Here is a 17,530-nt window from a genome sequence, read left to right as displayed (position 1 = left end):
AACTGAACTGAATTAAAGTTGTCCCCAAGACAGAAACTATTAATTCTAAAATGTTGAAGTTTTACTTCCGTCTTCGACCCAACAGAACACATGATCTATACAATCACCCCAAACTAAAGGTGTGAAATCAAGATCAAGGTCACCAATTCAGGATTACAAAATTAGAAATATGTCCACAGTCCTCATGTGCCTCGGTTATGGAGCTCATGGAACACTGATGTTGACCTTTGACCTTTTGGATATAAACTGTCAACACTTCATTTCATCCAGTAGAACAACACATTTGAATACAATTCTAATCTTATCATTAGCAATAATTCTTGGAATATTTATGCGTTTATAGCCAAAAACATGTCACAGTGATCTTGACCTTCCTGGGATGGTGTATTTGCAATAAAGGGATAGACTAGTGGACGTACAAAAAAACAAAAACAAACTGTTAAGAATGACAAATTCATTGCTACCTCACAAATATTTCAAATATATATGCAACACACATCATGTAGTGTGCATGTGAAGTGAGTCTGAAAAACAGTTTTCATAATAATATAAATAAAGCTCAGTAATTGGTAGAGCTACATTAAAATAAGGCATGAAACATTCCAGTCCCTTAAACTTCATATTCTCTGCAATTCACTGTATATGTAAGCAATAAAATGGCCAAAATGAACTGGAGATGAAATGCATCTTGAATGTCATCAAAAATTAATTATCAAGCATCCATTACTAACAAAAGATTCCCTCCAACTTTTTGTTTTTGGAAGCAAAATATCTCTTAACAATTCAAACTTACTAGATATGCAAGATTAATGTAATTTCTGGAAAGGATTTTCTATGTATTAAAATATATGCAGAGGTGCTAAAAAAAAATCATGCAACTGTCCATTCAAATACTGAAATATTTAGTCTCTATAAGTCTTCAGTTGATTTCAGTGTAGGGAGTTATAGACACCAGCATGAGGTGATAATGCCACAGAAACTATGGACCTTGATGGCCAGACCTATTGAGTGATGACTTTTCAGACTTTTGCAGGGAAAAAAATAAAGATATAATCTACATGAGTTGTGACTGACCAAATTGGGTGCATCTTTTTTGTTTAACATATGTTGAATGCGTACTCAGTCCAACCATCTTTAATAGGAAGCATTCCCCTAACATAGAGTTGCTACCTGCCTGCTGGTCAGTGGATCAGTGATGCACCATTGGTTTGACTGTAGTGCATAAGCTGTGCACATATGAAATAAAATGCTCCATAGTACATTCAGAAGACTTTAAAAGATTAACATCTCCACAGATCTATAAAACATACCAATTCTCACAAATGTGGTGATGGGCATCCGATCTCTGGCAAAAAAAGGTTCTTCCCTTTACATTATGTTGAAGAAAGCTTAAAGTCACCTAATTTCTCATCTGCATTAAAGCACACAAACAAAAGTGTCACTATGGGGACGCAAGTCAGGCATTTTAAGACAAACGGCTCCAGTAACCAACCTGAAGGTCGCTAAACTGGGTAGTTCCCCTGAGAACTCCATACTTTCAAAGGTGTTTGTTCTGTTAGCTTTTCCACTGTAGAACACTTGGGTGATGAAATGGCTTGTCGGCAGTTAGTAGAGGAGTCTGAAATCTATTTTTTTTTCTGTTTAGACTTACAAACTAATCTATGTGTATCATGTCATATGCTGAGTGACTACTGATGTGCGTTTCCTGCCTGTATGCTGTGGTCCATCTCCGATGACAAAGAAATCAATGATCCTGGAGGTGAAGTCTAGAGCCACTTGGGTTTTACTGTGGTTCACTGTGATACAGTGTCTGTCCCCATAGCTGGCTCTGGGCATACCACCACTGAACAGCAGAAATGGAGGCCTATACAAACACACAAACGGGTTCAAGTTCAGTTCAGTTCAGTTCAGTTTGCCCAGAGTAGAATGTGCAACAATGACTGATAGAACATGCTGGTGAAAGATTTTGAACAAGAGATCAGAATCAGTCCCACTCAGGAGAGCCGAGTTACAAGGAATCAGAAAAAATGTATTTGGTTGAATTAAGGGAACTTACCCTTCTCTAGTAGGAAGCTGAACTATTTTAGAAATGGCCTTGCAGGGGAAATGTCCTGCAGAGATAAAAGACGAATCATCACAAGTCTCACAAAAACACATTCAATCTGTGGCAGCAAATCATGAAGTGGATGGCTTTTCCTCCTTACCATATGGAATGTCTGACTTCTCCTCCTCCTCATTTACATCCTCAACTCCCACCATCCAGCGACAGTAACTTCCATCACTGTGTGAGCTGAGAATGTAGCTTCCATCTTCCGTCCACCACATGCTCTCCAGTTGCTTTGGGGGGAACGGAATACATAGCAAATACACAAAGATTGGGCTGGTTGGAAGAACAATCTCTACAAGCCTAAATATTTCTTACATGATAATTACCTGAGTGGCAGGGATGTGCTGGATGGCACATTGTTTCTCTAAGTCCCAGATTACCATGAGACCCCGTCCATAGCCAACAACAACCTGATTGGATTGAACTGGATTCTCCTGTAAGGCCTCTACGTGTTCCAGGTTCCTCCGACCGATGTAGTCATCTGGTACGCTGAAGTGAAGACAAAGGAGAAAAAGAGATGAGCAAAAGTGAAAGAAAACGGACAGGAAATCTGCAGGACACAGAGAAGTGGTGTCACACACTTCAGCCAGAACAATCAATACATAGTAACATTCTTTGTATTGAAATCGTTACATTACTAAAGGAACTATGACACGTTTCCAAAAATCATTAAAAAAAACAACAGTAATGCTTTGTAGTTTTTCCTGTATTGTTTAATCTATTCTATGTACTTCTTGGTGGAGGATTGCAATGATCAATCTTTATGGGTTGACCCAAAACATCCAATAAAAAGCTGGCAGCTTTTACCAGCTCTGGAGCTTTTCATGTGTTAATGGAGAAAGATATTTACAACATTAGGATTTTATTCATATAAGATATATCTTATTTGAATGTTATCTGCGGAAGGATTGGCTCTACAAGATTTGATTGTAGATGAAACAGAGAATACCCTAAGGGTGTTGACCATTAACGCATTATCATCAGTGACAAACACTGTAAATCAATGCCCTTTATGTGGTTCAGGACAGACTGCACCCCGATGCCGTGTTCTGCCTCAGATGCAGTCACTTCAGCAGTTTTAGAAATGGAGGAAGGCCTTTTGAATTCCCTTCCAGGTGCCTGGCGCAACCTCTTCCTCAAAAGCACCAATCATAGTTATGTATCAACTCCGACAAGCTAAAAGTAGATTCATTTTGCAGTTACCCACCTGCTGGCGACTTGATCGAGGCTTATGTTCCTCTCTTCCAGCTCTCTGAATCCTGGGACTTCAACAATGAACACATGTCCTCCTTCGGTTCCCAACAGCAGCAGCTCACCTGAGGAGTGAGCCAGCACTGCAGTCACTCGAGTCACACTTGGGGGGGCACTGAGGAGGACAAAAGGTGGGAGCCGACTTCACTTGTAATGATCGGTGTAAGGATAGGAATTTACTTCACTTATGATCCCAATCTCATGGTGGCTAGTCCAAAAGGAAACTTTTTCTGAGGGGAAGAAAGAAAACTGGAACAATGTTTCTGCAGTTAAAAGTCTTTTACCCAGGTGGTCCCATAAGTGTGAAGCGTCCTATCTCCAGAAGCTCCGAAAGCCCGTTGTGGCCTTTTAAAGTCCACATGTGCAGACTATTGTCATCCAACAAAGTCACCAGCTCAACCTGGAAAAAGGGGACGATCAAAGTGTACCGTTCAGAGCAGCTTTTACTTCTATGACCGCAGTGCATTCGTCTTTTTACTGTACCTGGTGGGGCATGAAGTGCACCTGGGTGACGGCAGCATTCTCATCATGTAGACCCATGAATTCTACACCTGGAGCCCCATACCTGACAACTGGTTAGGGACAGAGTTGGCCTATGACAGATGGAGTCACACTTACAGGACACCAGGAGCCTTTACCAAAATCACTTTGAGCTTAAGCCTCATTAATGCTGTAGAAGATTAGATATTAGATTAAATATTCAATAACAGTTGATTTCTGTATTGAAGGTATTGAGCAAAACGCCAAAAGAGAGCCATCTTTGTAAAACTTCTCCAGGACTCCTAATGTCATGTTGGCCTAAAGTCCACAGGCAGTACAATTACTGACAAATGGAACTAAAGCTTCAGGGCTGGTAAAGTGTAGAAAAGCAAACCAGTTAAGGAGCTTGAGGACTGTTAAAGTGCATCAAACCCTAACCTCTGACCAACAAAAAAAAACAACTAAAGGATCACATAATCAAATGATTTGTGTGCTGCCCAATGGTAACAAAGATGGCTCTGTCCTTTGACCCAGTCAGAGGCATCCTGCACTTCGCCAACAGATTGTCCTTTATCTTATGCCTCACCCTGTTTCATACAGGAACAATCTGTGGCATTGTTTGAATGGACTGGCCTAATGACACAAGGTACCACCGCTATCAAAACTATTGTCTTCGTGTTTTCAACGGTGGCGTTGAACAGACCAATTCTTCCACACTGTCAATGAACAGAATTGTGCAAAAAGCAATGGTGACACAGACTCCAGTGTCTAATTATGCCAGGCTGCACTAAACCACAATGTGGGAAAATATAGTACCTAAGCCAGACAAGGGTTTACCAGCATCGCAGTCATTCATTAGCACCATCTGCCTCAAGTTCTAACATGAAACTTAGATTCCTCCTTGGCAAAAAAAAAAAAAAAAATCCATGCATAACTCCAGCAAAAGATACAGTTTGATGGCACCAGAGCGGGTGCCAATCGCCAGCAGCTGCAGAGAGGGACTGTAGCCCAGAGCGCTGGGCTGGTGGGGGAATCCATGCTCCACTGTCTGCAGAGGAGAGTCAGAGGAGGGGAGACAGAGCGGTGACCACACAGAAAATGACAGGGGAGCACAGAGTTCAGTTTGACTTGTGATTTCAGTGATGGCATCAGGGCTTCTTATTATTACCAGGACTGTTCTTCCCATTGCTGAGGATAAAAATGCTTCCAGTGAACCCTGCCACAGTTCTCTGACAGTGTGCACTCATTCAGGGAATCTGATCACATGTTTAAGGCATACATATACCTGCTTTTACTTAATGCATCTCAGTCATAGGAAAACCTTGCATACATAAACATGCTTGACAAAAATAACATATGGAGCATGACTAATGCTCTCACTTCTGTAAAAATGTCTTTTCCCCACACATCTCAATCCTGAGCCCTGAGCTGAGAAGCTGTGTTAGTTTTCTGTTGCTTATTAACAGTGAAAATAAAAAGCCTTTATGATTTCATTTTTTATAAACATTTTTCCAGACTCAGAACTTAAATGAACATAGGGTAATCAAAATTAAACATTTAGCTCCTTAAAATGTATTTTAATTAGGGAGCCAGACTCCTACATGAGCACGTTCATTAACCTGCTCGTGTTCTGCATAAGCCGGTCATTTAGCTGAACTTCAATCTGTCCACACATGCAAATTAAACTTTTTTACCTCCTAATTTAAAGTCAAACATCATCTTCATTTCCAACACTACAACCTGTTATGATGCATCTCAGCTGTGTGACTTGCCTTGTTGAACTGGAAGAGCTCCTGTTTCAGTCGATCCCTGTGGGACTCGTGGCCATGTCGTCTGAACCTCTTCATCCTGTCTCAGCACCAGCGTGGGGCCTGCAGGCCCACTAATGCACACTGAGGGGACACAGGGTCGAGGGGTCAAAGTTTCAGCCACATCTGAGTCATTTCACACAAACTGCAAAAGGTATGCTGCCATGTTTATTAGCTCCAGCTGTTCATGCACAGTGTCATAGCTTGCTTTTACTTCACATTTTCTATGTTACAAATGATCTTTGTATTCTATGTACGTCAGGTACAGAAATGTATGCATGCTATGTATGTGTGTGTGTGTGTGTGTGTGTGTGTAAGCACACACATAGAGACGTGCATTTATATGTAAAAGAGGAATAACAGGAACATCTTCCACTAGCAGGTGCTCTAAGGGAGCATTGCTTTTAATGCCATTTTTATTTTTTAGATTTTGATGATATTACGTACTGTTGATGATGGAATATCCACTTTGCAATCTTAAAGGCGGGGTAGGGGATCTTTTTCTGGAACATTTTTTTACATATTGCTTGAAATACTCTTCACACCCTCATTGCAACCAATTAATTAAAAGTTTTGACACAAAAATGAAAAGTTTTAGTGGCCTCTAGAACGTACAATCTAGGAAAAACAGTATCCAATCATTGTGAACGGACCGCTCACAATGATTGGATACTGATGCCGTCTATCAAACTGCAATCTGCTCCTCCCTCCCCCTCCCCCTCCCCCTCCTTCCCCCTGTGCGCGTACCCTGCTCCGTGAACGAAGCTTGGCAGGAAGCTAAACAAGAGCCAGCTTGGCTAGCACCTAGCATTATTAAACGTATAGTTAGCATATACTAAATACTAAATACGGCAACGATCGATGCTTGCTGTCAGAACAGCGCTCATGCACTTTCGTGCTCGTTCATGTACTCTAGAGGCGTGCCTTCGGGGGGAAAGTGAAGAAAAGGGTTGGGACTTTTGACCTGTGTATTTTCAAAATGCAGCTTTGCTGGACTCAAAATCCAGGATCTCCTACCCTACCTTTAAATTGAGGAAAATCATTCTGAAATGACTCCACATTTTGCCCCTGCCTCTAAGGAGCTCTTAGCCTAGAAATCTAGACGGCCCTAGCGACCACAAATTGAATTTGCTCCCGGGCGCAGTCTAGTCACTTGTGGTCGTTTTGCGAGGCTGCAAATCGAAAATTAATCAGGCCAATCAAATCGTGAGGAGCGGGGTCGGAGGCCGGGCTACCTAGTGACGACAGAGGTGCTACGTTTCAGTGTGTAGTTCCAGAGAGAGGTAAACAATGGCTGTGCCCAGCGAACAGTCTTTCCATTTGGCTTTGGCAGCGACTCTTTCTTTGCGAGACGAACAGATAACTGCACTTACGTTTTTCTTGGGAAAAAAAAGGACGTTTTCGGAGTTTTGCTCACCGGGTGCGGTAAAAGTTTAATTTACCAGCTTGCTCCGTTGGTGGGACGACGCTCTGATTGGTTGTTGCGCCATCCTATTGCGTGGCGTTGAGTGCAGAGGCAACTTAACAGACAACCGTTTATCCCGCCCACACTGCTATCCAGCGTCACTAGACCCCTGTACAGCTTTTTGCTGTAGGGGTCTGGCTTGCTAGGCTAAGGAGCTCTTTCTTCTATCCAATCATGCTACAGTTCCGTTTCCAATCAACCCAATTATAGCAAGACATTTCTGCAGTCGTTTTCCAACATCAAACGGAAGACGAGCTAATATTTTTCATGAAGCGTCTTCATGTCAACATTGATTTGTTTTCTATGTCCCAACTTTTATGGAATTGGCTTTGTATGCTATTGATAACACACACAGAATGTATTTTCCTCACATGTACAGTATAAAACAACTAAAAGTCCCCAAAATCCATCAAATCAGGGGACATGGTCCCATCATGGGACAGAGACAAACTGCAGCAGGGTTACAGTATGTTACAGTACGATGGTGCGTTCAGGGTCATTACACTGCTGAATGCAGTTACGTGTCCAGCAATCATTTAACGGTTACCATTTGGTATGATACAACTACACAACAAAATAAAGAAATAAAAATTGGGGGAAAGAAAGTTAATATCCTGCAGAGAGATTCTTAGATTTTACTGCCTCATTAAAATTCATAGTTAACTTGTTGCATTCTTCTCATTTAAACTTCATTCCAAATAATATTTCATGAAATGTGACTTACTTTTTACCACAACAAAGACATACTTTTAAGTTCTAAGCTCTTCCAAAGTAGATTTTACTCAGTAGAACACGCAAACAGGTAGAAGCAAATGGGAGTGAAAGTTCAGTTGTTCTTCACGTTGTTTGATCTACGATGAGCTCATCCGTCCACCAGATAAGCTTCCACCGTATATTTACATTTGGTAGGAAATTCTACAGCCTTGTTGACTCTTCTACCAGCCACCTTCTGAACATTCCTCCCTGCTGAACGGCACTTTGATAGCTGAATGCCACTTTCAGTGATGTCATCAAATTCCCAGGATATCTACCGAGTCATCAAACTTAAGAAGGGAGCCAGCGGAGTGAGAGAAAAAAAATGAAACATGCCTGAACAGAACAACTCAGAGCCACAGAGAAAGGTGACACAACCAGATGAGCTGATCTCTCAGAAACATTGCTCACATACTGCTTAAGAGCAACAATGAGTGGCCAGGAAATTCCTGGCATCCAAAACATTTGAATTGTGTACTTATGCAATCACTCGGTACGCAAACCAGAAAAAAGGGTGTGAGAACAAAATCCACGCCTCCCTGAGTGACATGTGGCGATGGCAGAAACACTCACAGAAAGATTTTAAGAGACCAAAAAACAAAGTTAAACAAGAGGATTGGCCTATGTCACAGGTGCTGTCAAAGAGAAATGACTTGATACGATAAAGGGAGCAAGTATGAGCTCTCTGATCTGTAGCTGGACGAGTTTCAGGTGAGAGGATGGCAACAAGTACTGCAAAGTCAGCACTGATCACGGTGTGTCTGGATGACATTTAAAAAGAATAGTCAGAAAGAAGAAAAAACCTTTCTATATTCAGACAATTCTGAGAAGAATCCAGCCAATAGGAAAGTGGTGGGAGGAGTCAGTCACTCCAACCACCATCAGCAAACAATACAGAGATGCTTCTTTTCAGTTCCCAACAACAGAAAGGAGATCTTATCCGTTCTGGGTGTGGCTGACAGGAAATAATATCTCCCACCAACTCACTCCCTCCTTCCTGTAATCAAAACCACGAGGAGACAGAGGATCAGTCCAAAAAAGAAAAAGTTACAGATTAAAGGTTTCTACAAGTCCATCGCACAGTTTTACTGCAGGAGACTTCTAAGCTGAGGCCTTCTTTCACATAGGCTACTGTAGTATTCATAGGTGAGCACTTTGCTGAGGCACAACAATTCAAATGCATGTTAAACTCGTATCAGATGAAGTAGGAAGAGGAAATGGCCCAACTGACATGGCCAACCTGAAATGATCAAACAACACAGAGTCTCCACAGTGGATTATTGTTAATTAAAATATCCAGAATAGGTGAATCAATTCATTACTAACACACACACAAACAAATAACATCAACAAAGAATCTTGCCCTCACCTGAAGGCTGGGGTTTTCCCAGTTTAGTCTTGATTCACTTTCACAAAAGCAGTGGCACATAAGTTAAGATGGGGATTTATTCTGCATAGCTAGCCTACTCCAAACCAGTCAAACCATCAGGATTAGCTTAATCCTAGCGTCTATGACTAAAACACAAATCTCCATAGACCCTCCGACAGTATGTGATTGAATCAGATGCTTCTAAGCTGAACGAGAATCAACTATCAAAGCATAGAAGAGGGCTGGAGCTCACTGATTCTTCAACAGATGTGTTTCCACACTACTGTGTCTTCATCACAGTCCTGCTGAATATGGGCTACTTTTATTTTCTTTCCCTAATGGTGGAAAGAAGTGAATTCAATGTTACATTTCAAATCAGAAATTCCATCTTCTGATGGAAAAAAGATTAATGCCAGTATAAAAAAAATTTAACTTTTTTTTTAGGCGTGGGACGATATGCTTTGGTCACGATTCGATTGTATCAACGATTCTTGATAATTGCGATTCTCCAAGTATTGCGATTCGATATAATCAGTAATTTCAATTTTCTTCCTCCTTAAAAAAAACAAACAAGTTGAATCATACACTTCAAGAATGAATGTCGTTCCCATAAACAACGCACATCAGTCTGTGTCAGTCAGTCCAGCAGCTGACATTTATTTCAACAGACAAAAACAGGCATTTTTTAAAGTTTACAGTTACAAAATGAATTGAAATGTCCACACAGCACAAATGTGGGCTAGTTTTAACGCAACTTAATGTGATGAATTGATGAAGTTTATCTGGACACGGATATGATGTCCCTTGGCATAGCAAATGTGTTTAGCATAAACGGTATTCAGATTACAATTCTGCTGCCATAATGCTGGACAGGACAAGGGTAAAAAAATAAATAAATCCATTTTTAAAATCATCCCATAAAAAAATTAAATAAATCGCGATATGTACATGAATCGATTTTTCGCCCACCCCTAATTTTTTTTATTAGTTAGGTGAACAACTGGATGCTAATGAGAATTTGCTGTTGATACATTACTTTGAGGTATAAAAGTACAGAGCTGTGAAATGATTAAGTTCTTCCTACACTGCCATAAAAAAGTAACACTTTTCACTGCAGACCTTTATATGATAATGACATGTGTACCGATTTATCTTATGTCTGTGTCTGTGCTTGTCCTGTTGGATCTCAGTGCTGCATTTGATACGGTCGATCACAGTATCTTATTACACAGACTTGAACATGTTATTGGGATTAAAGGAACTGCATTAGGCTGGTTTAAGTCATATTTATCTGATAGATTTCAGTTTGTTCTTGTAAATGAAGACTCTTCCTCACACACCAGAGTAAGTCATGGAGTTCCTCAGGGTTCTGTGATTGGGCCGATTCTTTTCACTTTATACATGCTTCCATTAGGTAACATTATTAGACAGCATGGCATAAATTTCCATTGCTATGCTGATGATACCCAGTTGTACCTATCTATAAAACCAGATGAACCAAATAGGTTGGTCAGACTACAAGCATGTCTTAAAGACATAAAGACCTGGATGACTCAGAACTGTCTGCTGCTAAATTCAGACAAAACTGAAGTCGTTATCTTTGGACCTGAGCGTTTCAGGGAGAGATTGTCTAGTTACTTGTATTTTTCTTGGCTTCTAGCTCTACACTCAGTGGGGTCACAAAGCGTGTCATACCCCGGTATGATAGGTGGCGCTGTACCCATTCCAGCTGTTGCTAATAGAGCCACTTCCTGTTGACCTCTTCACCACCAACAACAACAACAAACTCAGGCATTGGAGAAAGATGGAGAACGCAGAGCCAGATGAAGCTACGTCCCTCTACATTTGCTCTGTGATGAGCTGCTTGTTGCACAAACGCGATGCCCAACGGAGCATTCTCCATCGCGTTGTTTGTTTCTTTCTGACGGCAACAACAGGAATATCGTCTCCTTTGACTTCCGGGTCACGACCCCGGGAAAACATCTGGAGCATGCGCAGAACGCAAAGTCTGATTCACCACGTGCTTCAGCGTCTACAAGCAGGTTTAGAGTGACTTTCAACCCAGTTATCTCGGGGTCTTCATCCCATCCGATCCAATTTCTAGTCAGATTAAGGTGTCTACATGCACTTAATAACTCAGATTGTAATTTAGCCAATAATCCGATCCTTTCAGTGCCATGTGACCCCACTGAGTGAGGAACCTTGGAGTTATTTTTGACCAGAATTTATCATTTGACTCACATATAAAACAGGTTTCTAGGACTGCCTTCTTTCACCTTGGTCATATTGTTAAAAATCAGGAACATCTTGTGTGATCTTGAGTGATGCAGAAAAACTAGTCCATGCATTTGTTACTTCAAGATTGGACTGCTGTAATTCTTTATTATTGGGCTGTCCCACATATTCTCTGAAAAGCCTCCAGCTGATCCAAAATGCTGCAGCCAGAGTTCTGATGAGAACTAACAGGAGAGATCATATTTCTCCAGTTTTAGCTTCTCTTCATTGGCTTCATAAGCCCCCCGATAGCCCCCAACAACAACAGGGCAGCTCTGAGCTAACAGTGCAATAGTACGCGTTCATTCATTCATTGGTCTTAAAGTATTGGTGAAATAAAGACAGATAATGCCTTATTCAGAGGCTGTATTGTCTCTGCCCTGTTCTCCCTGTTATTCAAATTCAAATTCAATTCAAATTCAAAAATACTTTATTTATCCCAGAGGGAAATTAAATGTTGATGTAGCTCAATTAAATCAAAGAGTTATTATAGATGCTGATGGCTGTGGGCAGGAAAGATTTCCTGTAGCGGTCCGTTTTGCATCCAAACTGAAGAAGCCTTTGACTGAAGAGACTCTGTTTTCCAATAACAGTCTCATGGAGAGGATGTTCAGAGTTGTCCATAATTCTCTTGATTTTATGCAAAATCCTTCTTTGCATTATTGTCTCCAGAGGTTCCACAGTCGTCCCCAGAACAGAACCAGCCTTCTTTATCAGGTTGTTGAGTCTTTTTAGGTCCCTGGTTCTGATGCTGCTGCCCCAACAGATGACGCAAGAGGAAATGACGCTCTCAACAACAGACTTGTAGAAGATCTGCAACATCTTGTTGCAAACCTTGAAGGACCTTAGCTTCCTCAAGAAGTACAGTCTGCTCTGTCCTTTCTTGTAGATGGCTTCACTGTTGTGTCTCCAGTCCAGTCTGTTGTCCACATGAACACCAAGGTATTTATATTCCTCAACCACCTCCACTTCTTCTCCCATGATGTTAACAGGGTTTGATCTGACCCTGTTTCTCCTGAAATCTACAATCATCTCCTTTGTTTTGTTAACATTCAAGATGAGATGATTGTTCCCACACCATGCCACAAAGCGGTCCACCAGCTCTCTGTACTCAGCTTCTTGTCCATCTCTGATACACCCGACAACTGCAGAGTCATCTGAATATTTCTGTAGATGACAGGAGTCTGACTTGTACTGGAAGTCTGAAGTGTACATGTATTGTATATGGATATACACGGATCTGAGTGATCTAAATATCTTCTGAAGGACGCCGTCTTTCACCAAACTGTTATCGGTGAGTAAATGAACGTATTTTATGCCAGAAATAAGGTCCAGGTTAAAAAAAAACAAACTTCACCTTTAAGGCAGCAATTATGCTTGTCAAGTTGAACTATTACATATTGAAAGAACTAAAAGAGGAATCAAGTTAACTGTTAATGGCAGTAAACCGCAGCATGACAGTCTGAGCCGAGCTCTGTGATCAGACTTTATGAGCCAGGTACCAGTGTTAATTTCGTCAGCTTTTTTTTAATTTAGTCTAACTCTTTGTCACAGTGTCGAAAATCAATTTTAGTCTTCGTCAAATTTTAGTCATTTTAGTCAACACTGTACATAATAAAACTTCTCCACACACTGCTTCTCTTTTTCAGGCGCCGTGCAGGGACAAACAGGGCAACAGCGCGTAATCTTCTGAAGTTCAAGAAACATTTCTATTAACATTACAAATTAATTATAAACAATTACATTTTTTTAATGTCCATTCGTCCATGGCTTGTAAATTTCGTCTTGTCTTAGTCTCGTTAACGAAAATCATTTTTTAATCTCGTCATATTTTTATTTTCTGGAAGCAATTTTGTGCGTCATCGTCTCGTCACGGGAAAAAGGGGCGTTAACGAAATATTTTCGTCATCGTCCTGGTTGACGAAATTAACACTGCCAGGTACTCCTCCGGGACATTTCCTTACCCATGGATGGTTAGTTAAATTAACGTTGCATCTCCAGATCAATGTTTTAAATAAATAAATAAACTTTAAACACAAAACTGTTGCACATCTATCCTGTATTTTCACATCATCCTGCTCTTGTTCAAGACTATTGTAAAGCAGGTGAAAGCTCTTTGGCTACATGTGGGAGGGCCTCCTCATTTTGCCTCCATAATAGTTTCAGGTGGACTTTACAAAGCAGGTGGAACAGCACTAAGTCTACAGATATAACAAAGGCGTTTTTGTTTGGCCAGTGCTGGGCAGATGCAGGTGGACATGGAAGCAGGCAGCCCAGGAGTCCTCCAGCTGGAACTGCATATTCACAACACTGCACAAGGCTTTTCTTTGCAACACTTCGATAATTCCATTCCATTTAATCACACTTTCGTACTTCTGCTCAAGTTACTACGAGCTGGCTTTAACACACACACACACACGCACACACACACACACACACACACGCACGCACACACACACACACGCGCACACACACACACACGCACACACACTCTGACTCAAAGGGCTTAATAACATACCTGCTGGGGAGACACACCTTGCAGAAGTTAGACGTTTCCGTAATTATGCAACACTAGCTGGAACAACCTGGCTACACTCGCAGGTTAACAAGCACCGCAAATGTTTCTTCTGTTGGAAGAAATCAAAGCGATTCCAACATCATGATTCCAGCATTTCTGATGCATTTCTGTTCAAGGACACAGCTGCATCCATTTCACGCAGGTGCGTCTTGACACTTAGTTTGGTTTTCTTGGACGGAATTGTTAGCAAGCGTTACTCGTATCAATCGAAAACATGTGGCAGGGAAATAAACCCAAAGCAAACTATTAAATACAAATTAAAAAAAAAAAGTACTTTTAGTGTCTATCGCCTAATGCAGCTTTAATTACTACTTGCTTTAACTTAATTATGTGGCTCAACTTTTGTTATTGAATCATGAATAAGAAATGGCATTTTCAGTAAAAAAAAAAAAAAAATATATAAAAAAATAATCAGCTCATGTTTAACCATTAGACTGCCTGGTGGCTGGGTGGAATATTTACAGGGTTAAAAATTAGCCAGCTAGCCACTGAACAATTGAAGAATGACATCTGGGCTAAACAAGCAACTCTAGCTAGCTTCCTCTGAAGCCTCTCTGGTAATGAGCAGATAACAGGTGTCTGTAATAAAAGGGGCAGCTGGGTTGTTTGCCAGGTAACTTACACGTAAACACCTGTGGGCAACTGCTCTGTGGAAACGTGCGGGCCCTCCTCCCCACCCACCTGGTTCCAAACGGCCGTTGCTCAGCCGATGTCCGCCGCTCACAGCCGCCGGAGAAGACTCCACCTCAAACCAGTGCCCTGTGTTTCAGAGCTCCTTTCTCACGCAAAGCCAAAGGAAAAGTGCTCAGTGTGCCCAGAATCGAGATGCCAGCGTATTTGTCCCTGAAGTATGACATAGGGGAGCAGTTTGAACCCGGGTTTGACGCTTTTTCTTTCCCACCGCTGCGCTGGTTGTTTCGGTGTTTCCTGCTAAAGGCTAAATTTCACTGCTCCGCTAACTCCGCCCTAATGATGCATTCAAGTACACTTTGTAAACGACAAAACTACTGAGCAATTCCTGTTTCCGCAAAAAGCAGTAGCGTCACGTGTTTGCAAACCTGAGTGTATATATATATATATATGTATATATATATATATGTATATATATATATGTATATATATATATATGTATGTATATATATATATATATATATATATATATATATATATATATATATATATATATATATATATATATATATATATATACATATATCCAGGGTGCAGTCGAACATTTCCTCGATCATTGCATCTACATGATGAATGTTTGTGTGTATGAATGTTAGTAGAAATATACACAGTGTGACTTTTAGACAGCTTGTCTTAAAATGTTCTACCTTAGAATATTTCATTTTTTTTTTTAAAACACGAAGAAACTTCAGTAACAATTGGAAAGTAGAGTGTAGTCGCTTAACTAAAGTTAATAAACTCTTATTAACTGTGCATTAAAGAAGATTATATTGATTTAATAATGTCAACATTTATGTAGATTTCAAGAGTTTACAGGCTTTTTTTTTTTTCATATTATGCAAAACATTTGTTAATTTGATCAACTTTACCACACAGTGCAAACATAGCAAATAAAGAAATGAATCAAATTCAGAGTATGAGGACAAACTGTCCCCAAATGTATGTACTATCCAGCTGCTTAGTTCTCAGATTACTCTTTTGTGTTGAGTTTTACAATACAATGACACACTGCCATGGTTAACTGTCACAGTGTTGCAATGTAGCTTCTGAGTGGGAACAGCTATAGAGAGGAAGTCTATCTAATGAACATCCCGTGAACAGTACACATACTGCTCATCACTGTATCCCTTATTGTTGAGAAATATACCACTGCACACATGCATTTAAAATGATTTATAATCTATAATTGAAACCATATACTGAGTAAAAAATCGAGCTCTTGCGTGGGTAAATCGCCTTTCTGTTGCTCGGAGCACAGTAGGAAGTGTAAATTAGATGAGTAATTAGAAATTACATGAGACCCTACCAGTCAGGGCGTAGACAAAGAACATCTAGGGGTGTCCTGGACTTTCTGGTACTGGGACATTGATGACAGAGCCTTTGGGCCCTGTGGGTTGTGGACTGAGGCCTTTCTAAATGGAGCCTGCCTCCCATGGATGGCATCATTGTCTGAAACATTGTGGATTTTTCACTGAGACGCCTCTCTACATCAGCTTTAACACAATGTGGGCACGCAGAGATCATCAGGAGCAGTGGAAACAGCAGAGGTATCTGGACATGTCACTATAAAGGAGAGAATCTGTACTTGGGACATGGAACTGTTCGCGGTGAGCTTACTTCTACATTTGTACAGAGAGTTCATCTGTTTCTTTCTAGCAGTGGTGTATATATTTACTTAGGTCCACTGTTGAATCTGTCTGTGATGTCATGAGATCAGTTGTTGCCAGGCTACAAACACAACACCATAATACATTTGTGGCCATTTCATGAGATTCCAACCAAGTCTCCCTCTCAGCTACACTTCCAACCTTTGAACAGTCTGAAAACTGCTCCACTAGACAAAATCAAAAGTTAAATTTTTTCTCTGCTAACGTAGAAGATGCAAACAGCTCCCCTACCGCAATCTGTTCTCCTTCGACTCAAACTGAGGGCTTGTGTGTCAGAGGTGGTGTTCGGCAGCACAGGAGCACCACAGGGAACTGTACTCTCACCATTTCTTTTTTTTTTTTTTTTACCCTTGTCTTGTCCAGCATTATGGCAGCAGAATTGTAATCTCAATACCGTTTATGCCAAACACATTTGCTATGCCAAGGGAAGCTTTATGAATGTAAAGCTCCCCTTGATGCCCATCAACTCCTCATTTTTATTTATTTATTTTTGTTACAATATTTAACATGATGTGATAGTGTGATAGTGCCGAACCGGACCGGGGGACAGAGAGAGAGGGAGAGCGAAGAAGGGAAAAAAGGAACAGAAACATGAAGAGACAAACATAAAAAACAATGAAAAATCAGACAACCAGCTGCTACACCTGTTAAAACAAAACTGAAGACGATTCACGGCTTTTGTGGGGAATCCAGCCTTAGAAGCACCTGGAAGCAGACAAGCAGAGAACAAACACACACACAAACAAACAAAAAACTCACCATTTCTAACTACCAGGCCATTTTGTGGCATGATGTGGGAGCAATAATCGCATCATGAACACAAACAAAACCAGAGGTGATTGTGTCATTTAGGATGACCAGGAATCAGCCAAATGCAATTTACATCTTGGAAGAAGAGGTGGAGGTAGTGGACAACTACAGATACCTGGGAGTTTACCTGGGCAGCAGACAAGACTGGAAATGCAACACTGAGGGTGTCTCCAAGACGGGACAGAAGAGAACTTAACCTAAAGAAGCTTAGGTCAGTCAATGGCTGCACCAAGATGTTACATATCTTCTATCAGTCTGTGGTAGTGAGTGCAATCTGC

At 40.8% G+C, this 17,530-nt stretch overlaps 1 protein-coding gene across 1 annotated transcript in view; it reads right to left on the bottom strand.

Moving 5' to 3' along the window:
- llgl2 (LLGL scribble cell polarity complex component 2) overlaps window positions 1-15,047 on the bottom strand; it is a 38,837-nt gene extending 23,790 nt beyond the window's left edge. Inside the window, exons 1-10 of the mRNA XM_075458073.1 lie at window positions 14,767-15,047; window positions 5,611-5,730; window positions 4,789-4,886; window positions 3,842-3,923; window positions 3,643-3,758; window positions 3,315-3,473; window positions 2,434-2,596; window positions 2,205-2,337; window positions 2,057-2,111; window positions 1,710-1,864 (exon numbers count right to left, since the gene is read on the bottom strand). Coding sequence (XP_075314188.1) covers window positions 1,710-1,864; window positions 2,057-2,111; window positions 2,205-2,337; window positions 2,434-2,596; window positions 3,315-3,473; window positions 3,643-3,758; window positions 3,842-3,923; window positions 4,789-4,886; window positions 5,611-5,685 — 1,036 coding nt within the window. The 5' untranslated portion in view covers window positions 5,686-5,730; window positions 14,767-15,047. The remainder of the gene's footprint in view (window positions 1-1,709; window positions 1,865-2,056; window positions 2,112-2,204; window positions 2,338-2,433; window positions 2,597-3,314; window positions 3,474-3,642; window positions 3,759-3,841; window positions 3,924-4,788; window positions 4,887-5,610; window positions 5,731-14,766) is intronic.
- Window positions 15,048-17,530: the final 2,483 nt, after the last annotated feature.

The sequence above is a fragment of the Odontesthes bonariensis genome, chromosome 23, assembly GCF_027942865.1.
Source record: "Odontesthes bonariensis isolate fOdoBon6 chromosome 23, fOdoBon6.hap1, whole genome shotgun sequence".
NCBI classification, from domain to species: Eukaryota; Metazoa; Chordata; class Actinopteri; order Atheriniformes; family Atherinopsidae; genus Odontesthes; species Odontesthes bonariensis.
Note: the sequence above shows the minus strand (reverse complement) of the source record. Positions and strands in the feature narration are given on the sequence as shown.